The 12,242-nt window shown below is 40.6% G+C and overlaps 1 protein-coding gene across 1 annotated transcript in view; it reads left to right on the forward strand.

The window, feature by feature from the left end:
* The first annotated feature begins 4,427 nt into the window (after positions 1 to 4,427).
* The window catches only part of AKNAD1 (AKNA domain containing 1), a 33,223-nt gene continuing 25,408 nt past the window's right edge, over positions 4,428 to 12,242 (forward strand). The window contains 10 exon segments of the mRNA XM_073228396.1: positions 4,428 to 4,545; positions 4,548 to 4,763; positions 4,766 to 4,958; positions 4,960 to 5,025; positions 5,027 to 5,091; positions 5,094 to 5,224; positions 5,226 to 5,405; positions 7,391 to 7,430; positions 7,594 to 7,739; positions 7,836 to 7,898. Coding sequence (XP_073084497.1) covers positions 4,428 to 4,545; positions 4,548 to 4,763; positions 4,766 to 4,958; positions 4,960 to 5,025; positions 5,027 to 5,091; positions 5,094 to 5,224; positions 5,226 to 5,405; positions 7,391 to 7,430; positions 7,594 to 7,739; positions 7,836 to 7,898 — 1,218 coding nt within the window.

Below are 12,242 nucleotides of genomic sequence, written 5' to 3' on the forward strand. Positions count from 1 at the left end.
CTGTATTGCAAGGCCCTTTAACTGGTTCACTCCACATCCAGAAATCCCAAGACAGAGGTGAGTCTCTATTACTACTGCTCTTATAGTACCTCTTTGTGTTGACTGCAGCCAGTCAGTTGAAGACTTAGAGGAGCGTACTACTTTATGAAGTACAAAGTATCATTTGATCACATACTTAAAGCTCCTAACTATAATCTATTCACATTCTTAATGACACAGATATACAGGAGTAAGAAGAATTTGGATTGTTGAATCATTGCCTCCAAAAGTCAACTTCTTTTATCGTGACAGTTGGTGGGGTTGATTCTAGAAGACTGGGGGTCAGAATGACACTGGTATTTGAGTGGAAAGAGGCAGGGAAGTGTGGATAGAAACAATGCCTGCTTTCTCTGCTGCCTCTGCATCACACACGCCATGTCTGGAGGCTGCAGTGGTCTAGATACCAAACAGAGGGCACTGGGGATGAGGTTGAGAGATTGTCACTGGCCCACAGCCTCACAGTTTTCCTTTGATGGTGGGAGCAGTCATTTGATTTAAAACATGATATATAACATTTGTATTACCACCAAATGGGCTTAGTGAATGGAACACCACATACCAGCCATAAACAATGATTCGTTGACTATCTTGGGCCTCTAACCACCAAAGAGCTTTCTTTGGTTTTCCCATCTTAGACATTCTTTACCGAGGTCTACCAGATTCCCAGTCATCCCAGCCATGGTTATCTTCTCTTAAATTAGTCATATTGGTGAGCTGAAGTCAGCACTTCAGCACCAAATTCAGACTTCATAAGTAAACTACACAGGGAATAGATGTCAGTATGGTGAGCACATGGTTGTTCATCCCAGCTCAGAGTCCAGACTGCAGTGTTTTCACGGGGCTGGGTCACTGGGATGTGTCAAAGTGCTCACACTCAGAGTGGTTTGTGAGCTACTGCTGAGCACGTAACGGCCAGCATAGCTGCATAGCCCCACATGTGTTCACCTGAACTCAGTAAATCAAATTGGGTTCTGTAGAAAGATTCTGTTGGGTTCTGACTGGACTCCTTTGGATGTGTTTTGGATTCTAAGACTGAGCTGTCCTTTTGACATGGGAAGGTGTTCCAGTTCCTTCCAGCTGCCTGTGAGGGGACCATTACAATGTAAAGTTGTAGATTGTCCTTTTAACAGATAAGAAACTTGATATTTTGCGTACAGACAAAAACTAATAGCAGAAGCTGTATTCCTGTGTGTAATGAGTTCCTCAGGCTTCTGCCGTATCTTGGTGATCTCTCTTTTCTTTTCTTCTTTTTCTTAAAGAGTTACAACAAAAATTCAGTTTTATCAATTTGAACAGAATGATATTTTAGAAACTAGAATTTGCCTAATGAAGGGTCTTATTTTCTTAGCAAGGAGGGTTTGGAGCTCAGCAATGAGTGCTTCAAGATACAAAGAAGGCATGAGGATGAGTCTGGAGCTGTGCTTGAGTCGTTAGAAGTCCTGCAAAACTAGAATTCATTTTCCTTTTTTCTTTGTAGGCATTTAAAGATATTCTTTTGTTTCCCTCAAAAATCAGACTTTATAGATTGAAAATATTTGATATGTAACACCATGAAATCTTAAGGCATACAAGATGTTAACTTGGTATATATGTTTTAATATGATTGCCATTGTAGCGATAATTAGCATCTCTGTGACATTACATAATTATAATTTATTTTTAGTGATTGGAGTAATTAAGTTCCATTCAGCAAGTTTGATGAATGTAATACAATATTGTTGTCTATATTTACTATACTGTGAATTAGCTCTCTAGGGCTTATTTACCATTTGTTGCAAGTTTTGTACCCTTAAACAACATCTGTCCTATTCCTCCAGCCCCCTTCCCCTGGTAATCACCATTTTACTCTCTGTTTTTACACGTTTTCTTTTTTTAATTCCATTTAAAAGGATATCATACAGTAACTGTCTTTGTCTGATTTATTTCACTTAGCAAAATGTGCTCAAGATCAGTCCATGTTGTTGCAAATGTCCTTTCTCATGACTGAATATTATTTCAGTGTGTGTCAGTCAGTGAGTTTGTTTGTGTGTGAGTGTGTATGTGTGTGTGTGTGTGTGTGTGTGTGTGTGTGTGTATTCACATCTTAGATTGTTTCTGTAGTTTGGTTACTGTGAATAATGTGCAGTAAATCTGGGAGTGTGTATATCTTTTCAATATTTGCTTTTATTTTCTTTGGGTATATACCCAGAAGTGGACTTGCTGGAACATGTGGAAGATCACTTTTAGTTTTTCGAGGAACCTCCCTATTGTTTTCCATTGTAGCTGAGCCAATTTAAATTCCCACCAACAGTGTACAAGGGTTCTCATTTGTATATATCTTTGATAACATTTGTTAACTCATATTATTGATGATAGCCATTCTAAGAAGTATGAAATGGTATCTCACTGTGGTTTTGATTTGCATTTCCCTGATAATTAGTAATATTGAACACCTTTTCATGTACTTGTTGGCCATTTGGATACCTTAGACAATTTTTTATCTAAAATTATTTAGTGATAGTTTTCACTATCAAACAATATATCCATTTACAAGTAGATTTTTAAGAATAGTTTGAAGGTTCTGATAGAGATCATGTCTCACATATGCCATTTCTTCCTTTATCCTTTAAAAATCCCCACACATAGATTGCCTAGCCTTCTCTACCTGGGCATTCTTCAGTATCCCAACACAGAGGCTGGTTCTGTTTTCCTTTTTAAACTACCTTTCACTGAATGCTCAGTCTGTGCCAGGCACTATGCCAAGAGTTTTGTAGGTATTACCTCATGTTCACCTAGCAATCCTATGAACTTGATACTATTATTCCTATTTTTCTGAAGAAACTAAGACTTGAAAAGTTAAATAACTTGCCTGATGGCATATAATGAACTTGAGTGGAGAAGCCAGAATTCAATCCAGGCCTCCTAACTCTTGCTTTCCCACTGTGCTTTTGACTGTCTGGGGAAGCATTTTCCCTTACTCTTCAGCTTGGGTTGGAGTAGCCTATAACTCTGTTCATGAAGATACACCTCACCTTAGAGTAAATATTGGATACTGTAAATGATTTAAAGTAATCCAGCAGTGATTCTTTTTCTTCTATTGCTTTTAAACAAAATATCCTTTTGATTTCTTTAACACTGCACATACCTATAAATTAAGATGTATGTGTAATGTTTTATAGATGTTTTGACCACATTTAGTTTGTACTCCTTTTCTTTTGGAGAACTTAGATCATTTTTTTTTTGGTTAAACATATTACTTTAACTTTTTAGATAGTCTAATAAATCAAAAGTTCATAGGCTCATAAAAATATGAATGCAGAGAAGACCTCAGAGATCGGCTCACTTAATCCTGTTATTATATGGATAATGGAGGCTGGCTGGTGGCTGTGGGCCCCTGGTTGAGTCAGAGCCTCAGCTGCTCCACCTAAAACTGGAGGAAATTTTACTACTTCTGAGGAGTTGTTCCAAAAGTCCATAAATCAAGAGGAGATATTGAAATGGATATTTCCAATTTCTTTTAAAGTGAAAAGTGACTCAAACCAAAAGGCAGCTGGTTTTGCTCTGAACACTTTTAGGAGTATCCCCAAGGTGCACTGCTACCACCAGATTGTGGCAGTTTGTTGGGACTGCTCAGAGAAAGGCAGCTTGTCTGGCTGGGTTCTGCCTGGGTTCTAATCAGAAGAGAGATGCTTGGTGGCAGACTGGCCTCCAAGTGTCCAAAAGGCCTTTTTGTTCCTTGGTCATATTTATCTGCCTTTCTCTAACATACAAGGGAAAATCAGGAGAAGGGAACCAGAATGTCTAAAGGGACAAATGAAAATGCACCAGAACAGAGAAGGTTGGTGATTATGTTTGAGGTGAGCCAGCTTTCAGTGTCATACACTTAGCGGCCTGTCAGTGATGTGTGGACCAGTGACAGCCATGGTTCTTCAAAAAACCCAATCCTTAACTTGAATCCCAAGCTCCTATTTTGGGAGAATACATTCTAAACAGCATTTTCTAAGAAAGATTGATAAATTTTGCCCATTAACTAGAGGCCAACATCTCCCTCAAAAGCTAATGAATGAAAACTTAATGCCCCCAGCCCCTCCAGCTTTTTTTATTCCTTACTTATATACCACTGATTATATTAATGCAGTATTCAGGATGGGTTAGCTTTTGACCACACTGCCTTCATGTTTACAGCTAAATTTCTCTAAATGCAGAGCATCCATTTTGTTTTGGCAGAGATACTGGGATAAGCATAATTTCATACATTATTCCAATATATTTAACAATGAGGCTCTTCTCATTTTGCACAGAATAGCACACACAATGAAGACAATCAATGAAAACCAGAAGATCTATTGTTACAATTGAAAACATTAAGACCAGGCAGCAAAGGACAAAGGAAGTTAGGCTGCACAAAAATGGATGAAACCGGATTCTCAGAAGATACAGCTTCTAAGCACAAGGAAGATATGCCTTTTAATTGGGATTTCTCCCAAATTAATATCTACAGTGTTTAAAATCTTACCTCAAACGTACCCCTGATGCCGCAGATCAAATTATTTTAACAGCTGATGACACTCAAGAAAAGGCTACATATAAGGGGACTTACAGATACACAGATATGGCCATGACTCTGGATAAAATGCCCGAAAATGTTGTAAACAAAAACTATGAGACAGAGACACAATGCACCATAAATCTTCATGTTCCAGCTAATAAAGGAGACCCTTCAAAGTCAAACATTTCTGATATTTTACTCACCATCTTTCGAAGGAGGAAATCTCAGAAGGTCAAGGCATTAACAGTGAAACTCTCCCAGAGATCTCTAATGCTGCCAGTTCTGATGAAGCTATTATTAAAAATATTATTTTGCATTATGTTAAGAATTCTTGGCCAAAAGAACAAACTCCAAAACTCTCTGACCTACTCAACCCCAACAGGGATGGCGAAAGCAAAGAAGCCCAGCTGTTCTCCAACCACAATGAAAGAAAACACCTCCAGTTTAGAAGGGCCAGCGCGCTGGATGTAGCAGACATCAGGACAATTCAGATTTCTTAACTAAAGTCAAGAGCCTAAGTGATAAAAAAAAAGTGTCCAAGGGAAAGCACCCCAGAAACAGCAGAGTGAAAAAGCAAGTTCAGGCAACAGATTTAACTATGGCCCCGGTCAAGTTAATTACTGGTTCTCTGATTTCTCTGAGGTTCCTCCCAAAGAGAAAAATCCCTAAAAATAACCTAATCCATAAGCCACTTACACTAGATAAACAAGCCAGTTTTTCTCCTAAACTAAGAGATAAATCAGCTATTGTGCAAGATATTTTAGAAAGCATGCCTAGGTCAAATTGTGTTGAAAAACAAGAGCAGAAACGGAAAGCTATTGAACCTTTGCAGATGAAGGTAAGTGAGAGCAGAGCGGTGTCCAGGAAGTACAGGCCCACTGCTCACCAATGTCAGCGTGGCTCTTTACAAGGTGTCTGAACTGAGCTTTGATTATGGCCAGTCCTTGGCCTCTCAGAAGCTCAGTGGGTGTCCTCATGACAAGAATCAGGGCTGAACTAACCACAACACAGGGTAGGAAAAACTCCCAATTCTTCCACCTGGAATTTGTGCCCCACCCTTTTTTACTTCATCCTATCCTTCTAAACTTAGCTCCCCTCCCCCAAGCATCAACCTCAGTTACCTGGCTGTCCCCCAACCTCCCCGCAGGCCCCATCTTCTCCGAACTCCTGCCTTACGTGGAACATTCTGTCTGTTACCAAAGACGTGCTCATTTTCATGGCTTCCTTTAATTCCTTATTGGCCACAGGACTTTCAGAACCCTGCAGTCCTAATCTTTCCTATTATTCTTTGTTTAGTATTCTGTCACAGCAGTTATCTCAGTCTGCTTTGCATCATAATAAATTTGGAAATACAGGTTTCTTCCACTAGATTTGAAGCCTGTGGAGGGCAGCAACCATGTCTTCATCTTCCCATTGCCTAATTCTCCCAGAGGCCTGGCCTTGTGTCTTACACATATTACACCCTTAGTTATTAATGTTAAATCGACTTAAGATTTTTAACAACATGTTTCAAGATTGTTATAGTAACTAGTAAAAATTGTTAATGTTTAATTCATACTGTTTTCCCTTTCCCCATCTTCCCATTCCCCCCATCCAATTTTCAACATGCTGAGGCTCAGGATCTCATTGATTATTTGAGGTTCAGTAGTTAAGTAAATTCACATTAATGATCAAAGTAAATATTTTTTTTGTTTTTTGCCTGACATTTTGCCAGGACTGTATGATCTTCCTTCCAGCCTTATATAGAGGGGACCCTGGACTGAACACTCTTTGCCTGTTTCCTTTTCTATCCCTCATGCTTTAACTCCTTTCTCTTTCAACTGAATGCTCTAAGGAGTTTGAGCAGAAACCACTCCCCCCACCACTACAGCTGGAGCTAGCAGCCCACCTGACCTTGAAGGGATACTTCTCTAAGCCTTGGAAAACCTGTACCCCTGTGACATTGGGAGTCTCGGGGTTCCTCATTCTGGTTGCTAGAGAGCACTGTGTGCGCATAGTTCCCAGGGCCCCATGGTTAGTCGGAGCAGACTGGCGGTGGGAGTCGAAAGTCAGGTGCTGATTTTCTCTAGTCTTGTCAATTCAGGTTGGATAACTGGACTCCAGAATTTCTATATGCATCATATAATTGAAATATTCATAATAACCATAGTCTAGTTTGACTACTAGCATTTACCTCTCTAGAACTAGCATGTGTCTGAGCTTTATGTGTTGAAAACAATGGGAAGGCCCTCAAGGTGAATCACTCTGGAATTTAAACTCCTGTCCAAGTAGCCTGTGGTGAGTAGAAAAGGTCATGACTGTGTAAGTAATCACTGTCTTGAGACACATTTTGGAACTTAGTGCATACGTTTTATAATATTCTCTAGAGTGTGACTACCATGCTTTTGGTGTTAGTGAGAGCATAAGCCCCAGAGCTGGTGACAAGACCAATAATGGTCCCTCTCTCCTAGAGCTTATGGTTTAGTTTAAGGAGAAATGCTTGAGTATTCCACATAATAGTATCAAGCATGACAGTAATAACAGCTAACGTGTACTGAATGCTCACTATGTGCTAGATATTATGATAGTACTTAACATTTAATCCTTGTCACAACCGATGAGGTAGATTCTATTCTTTCCCCATTTTGCTGCTGAGATTTGAGATTTACAGGGATGAAGTAATTGCTCTGGGTCACCTAGTAGATAGGTGTCAGAGTGGGATTTCAGCTCTTGACACAACACTATGCTGCCTCCATGATGACCTGGAACACAGCAGGCCATTCTGACTAATGGAGTCATGGATGAATATCAACAATAATGTTCTCTTATCCTTTAATTGTGCAGATGGAGTCCAAAGTACATACCTACCAAGAACCTCTCACAGGTAGTAGTATTTTTAAACCTCTTTGACTTAGATATATATCTTGAAAACTTTTTTTAAAAATAGCAAATGGTGGTGATTATCACAGGCTTTTGTTTTTAGAACTTAATACATCTGCAATGAGGTTGAGATGAAGGGTAGCCAAAACTTATTCTTTCTTATATAGGACTAGGAGTTGAGACAAGTCTCTTTAAGCTGTCATCAACTTCTCAGAAAGACACTTCCTCAAGTTCTTACATATTTCAAAAGATATCCCAAGGGAAACAGATGTGTCAGAAGTTAAAAGAGCAAACAGATCAACTGAAGACTAAAGTAATATTTTTAAAGTTTATTATGAACAACAGAAGTAACAAAATTCAAACATAAGACACCATGCCATTAATGAAATACTGCATTTTTTTGCTACAGGTACAAGAATTTTCCAAAAGCATAGCACTGGACTTCTCTTATCATTTGCCAGACAAGAGGCTGGTAATAAATTTTATCTAGTTTTAAAAATACTTATTAGGGAATTTGACATGGGTAAATACAAATGACTTTATAGCACCATGCTTCTTCTACATTGGTGGGAGTGGAAATACTCTGATAGGAAATGTTTTGCTGAAGATTAAGCTATTTTTGTATTACAGGGGCTAAGAGGGCTTAGAATACTATTTTTATGTGTATTTAACACTCTGTCTTTCTCAAGGGATCTTTTACTTATGGCTGTTATTCTTCACAAGTCACCCCATAATAAATCTAAGACTATGGCAGTAGGTTCAAGAGAATAACTTATCAGTCATTATTAAGGGCCAGCCCATCCATAGTTGATGGGTCCTGGGAATATAGGTTATAAAAATTGCCAGTATCTGCTAGTACATAAAACTTTGAAAACTTAAAATCAGTATTGACATTATGCTTTTGAAACCAAAATCTTTGACTCTTAGATCCTATCTTGTTGTTGCATCTGATCAAATCCCTAATTTGTGTGTAACTATCACAGTCTGTTCATCAGTGCCAGAGGCATGGGAAGCAGGAGTGGATCATTGTGAAGGGCCAAAAAGCTGAGACTGCTAGAGCCAGAAATGTGCAAAGTTGAAGATGGAATTTAGGTCATTAGGTCAGCAACAAGGCAGGTGGTCCAAAGTCCTGATGTAAAGGACATAAGCAAAGCTCAGGACAGGCTGTGCTTCGGGAACCAGACAGCATAGAGACGAACCAAGAAGGCCCAAATGTTAAGAGATACTGTTCATTATTCATTCATTCATTCATTCATCAGATTAATTAAATAACTCATTCATTTATTCAATAAACACTTATCAGGTACTTCCTATGTCCCAGACTCTACCAGAACCCTCAGGATTTGGAAATGAAGAAACAATTTCTTTTTCAAGTGGTTTAGTCTCCTAGGAACAACAGACTGGTAAATAGACAAGTGACATGCAGCTTGAAAGATGTTACATATGATGCTAATGGCAGTGTAGACGAGGCTTGCCCTTGCCAGTTAGGAGGCACTTCAGAAGCTTCCTGAAAGTGACTTCTGACCTTGGCACTATAGGAGGAATATGGGTGAGCTTGGCAGAGTAGGGGCAAAGTGTTCCAGGAAAAGGAGTCAGCGGGTGCAAAGGCACTGGAGTCAGTGCTCACAGGGTGAGGAACTGTTCGGCACTGTAACTGACCAGACAGAGCTCAGCACACATGCAGTGAGGAGGAAAGGAGGAGACTAGAGAGGGAGGCAAAGACTGCATCATGAAAGGCCTTTAAACCAAGCTAAGGAGTTTAGATTTCATCCTGAGGTTGAGGGGCAGGGCAACATAGGAGGATTTAAAGCTGAGAAATGGCAAGTATCATGGGGACAAGACTGTAGAGACAGAGATTGGCTAGGAAGCCGTAGCCCCATAACGAGATAAGAGGGCCTGAACCAAGGCTGGCAGTGAGGATAGAGAGGGGGCACAAATCTAAATTTTAAAGAGTCAGTGGCAGATTGAAAGGGATGAATAACAGAGGCAGGAGGCTTGAAGGAGTTTCAGACTTTTGGTGCAACAACCAACGTCAGAAATAAAAGTGGAGGATCCAGTTCAGAGTGGGTGTGGGAGGCAGGCAGGAAGCAAGATGTCAAGTTCAGTTTGGGACATTTTGAGGTCCCTGTAGAACCACTGAAGAGGCCAGTAGGCAATTAGAGCAATGGATCTGGACCTCAGGGGAGTTGTTTGGGTCAGAAATGTAAGTTTTGGTTGCAATCTTTTCTGGGTTGAGGCTATGGGGTATATGAGGTTACCCAGGCAACCACACAGATTAAGTAGCCAGAAGACCAAGGAGAGAATCATGGGAAACAGCAACAAAGAGTCAGTAAAAGAAGAGGGGTCCACAAAGGAGACAGATGAGGAGGGACCCAAAAGATCAAGGCTGACCTGGAAGGGGCAAAGCTGCAGAAGTCAAGAGAAAAGAGGGTTTTAAGAAGCATGAGTGGGACACATCATCAAACGTGTTCAAGGAAGGAAGGAAAGCAAGGTGTACACTGGACTTGACAACCAAGAGGCCATGAGGGACCCTGGGAAGCCTGGTTTTAATGAAGTGGGAGATTTATCTATAGAAGCCAGATTGTAGGAGTTAAGGAAAAAATGGTATAGGAGATCTCCAAAAGCCAGGGTCTCAGGAACTGGGAGAACAGAGACATTTAAAGGACTGAGCAAGGCAGAGGAAACTGGTTCAAGGTGCTATCCCTCTGAGGCCTCAGTTCAGGGAGTTTCTTCCTGATATTAGAGGGTATGTGGAGATTCTTGCTGGGGCTGAGGGGAGAGTGCCAGTGATTCCTGGCAGTGTCAGCCTTTGCCTGAGAGTTCCATGTTCCAGGTCCATTTGGTTCAGTGTCAGAAGAAAGCCAGCCAGGGCCAAAACTAAACCTTCTCAGCATGATCAGCACAGCACGGTAGAAAGTATTTGGACTTTGGAGTGTACATCCTAGTTCCATGTATTGTTTGTACATTCTTAGACATGGAGCATGTCTTTGCATCTCAGAGTTATGAGAATTAAATGAGGTACATGTATGGCTAGAAAACTGTGCCCTTTCTCTGAGATATTACACAATTTAAATTCCAAGATCCTAAATTATAATTCATAATTGGCTTTCTTGCCTTTTCTCTTTCCCTTAAACACCTCACTCCTTCTCATTATTTTAAGTGCCATTTTCATGCTACCAATTCCTAAATTACTAGTCCTAACTTCCCATCTATGACTCCAAATGTTTATGGGTATCTTCACCCGGATATGCCTCTCTCTCTGAAAATTCTACCTTATTCAACACTGATGGCTTCATTCAGACTTGTAAGCCTTTCCGAATTACTGATTTTAGTCAGGAGTTTCACATTCTTCCCACCTCCCAAACTAGAAACCTGAGCATCGTCTGTGAGATTTATAGTATCAGAGTCCTGGCAGGAACTGGCTTGCTTACCTCCCATGGAGTAGTTGAGGAGAGTTTAATAAGGCATTATTTTGCAACAGTGAACAATGTTAAGGGAAACCAGGTTAAGGGATGGAAAAAATCTCGTGGAAGGAACAGTGGGCAGAAGGAACAGAAGATCAGGTACTGGAGTTAAAGAAGCAGCTATAGCTCCCTCAGCAGCTTTTGGTAGAGAGACACAGCCAGTCCACCATACAGGCAGGAGTAAGTCAGGGAGCAAGACCCCTACCTCATCCTTCCTCGGTTCCCCTCTCCTGCTATTGCCTTCCACTGGCTGAAATCAACCAAGGCCAGGTGCACAGGAGCCTGTTAACCTCGTCCACTGAAGGCCAGGCTCCTGGCTGCAGCAAAGAGATGGGGGATGCATCTAGGTGGAAAATGGAAAATGTCTATCACAAGTGTCATTTTTAATACTCTATAGCCAATAGGTTTCCAGATTTGTTTATTTTTTAATAAGAATGAATGATAATGATGATGACAGCTACCATCTATTGCGTATGTACTAAGCTCCTGGCACTAAGCATTATCTCATTTGCTTTTTACAATATCAGGTGAGGTATCATCTCAGGTAAGCAAACTGAAGCCTAGAGTTCAAGTTCACTAAAATCATACAATCAGTAGGTGATGGAGTCTGCACAAGAACCATGGTGTATCTGATCCCATAACCCACTAGTTATATTCCTGCCCTTGCCAGTATGTTTCTCCTTCATCCTTTTGTCTCCATTTTCATGGACACTGCCTGGTCCAGGCCTCCTGAGAACACTTCAAGCCTGACTTAAGTCTCACTTCTTCCACTGAGCCATGGCAAAGCACTCCAATCCATGATCTCTTTTCCCAAATGGAATAAAATCTGAGCTCAGGGACTGTGTCTGATAGAATTTTTGTCTCTCTCACACTTTTGGCCCAGGGCCAAGCATAGGCAGGGCTCAGGGAATTTTTATGATGAGGCTGCAGGGCCTCCACACACCAAGACAAGACCCTACCTGCACGGTTTAAACATTCATCTGTGCGAGGCTGCATATAGTGGTACCTGCAAGACCCATTCCATGCTGTTTGCTAAACTTCCTTGAGTTTCTTCCCTGTCTCACTCTCCCATACCATAGACTCAAACTCAGGACCTTAAACTTGAGTTGCTTTGTAAAACCTTTGTGGCTTCAGACATACTTCCTAGAGTTCCAACTGCCTGCTCTACAAAACTGGGGTGGTAATATCTAGTCTGCAATATTTACGACACTGATGTGTGAATTCAATATAATCATGAATGGGAAGGTGCTATATAAGCTAAAAGTCATTCTGCATATATTCAGGAATATTAATGTCCCATTAAGGAAGCTCAGAGGTCCCTGAGTGGGTTGTGGGAGAGGAATCGTAAGTAG

The sequence above is a fragment of the Manis javanica genome, unplaced genomic scaffold (genome assembly GCF_040802235.1).
Source record: "Manis javanica isolate MJ-LG unplaced genomic scaffold, MJ_LKY HiC_scaffold_35, whole genome shotgun sequence".
Lineage (NCBI taxonomy): Eukaryota > Metazoa > Chordata > Mammalia > Pholidota > Manidae > Manis > Manis javanica.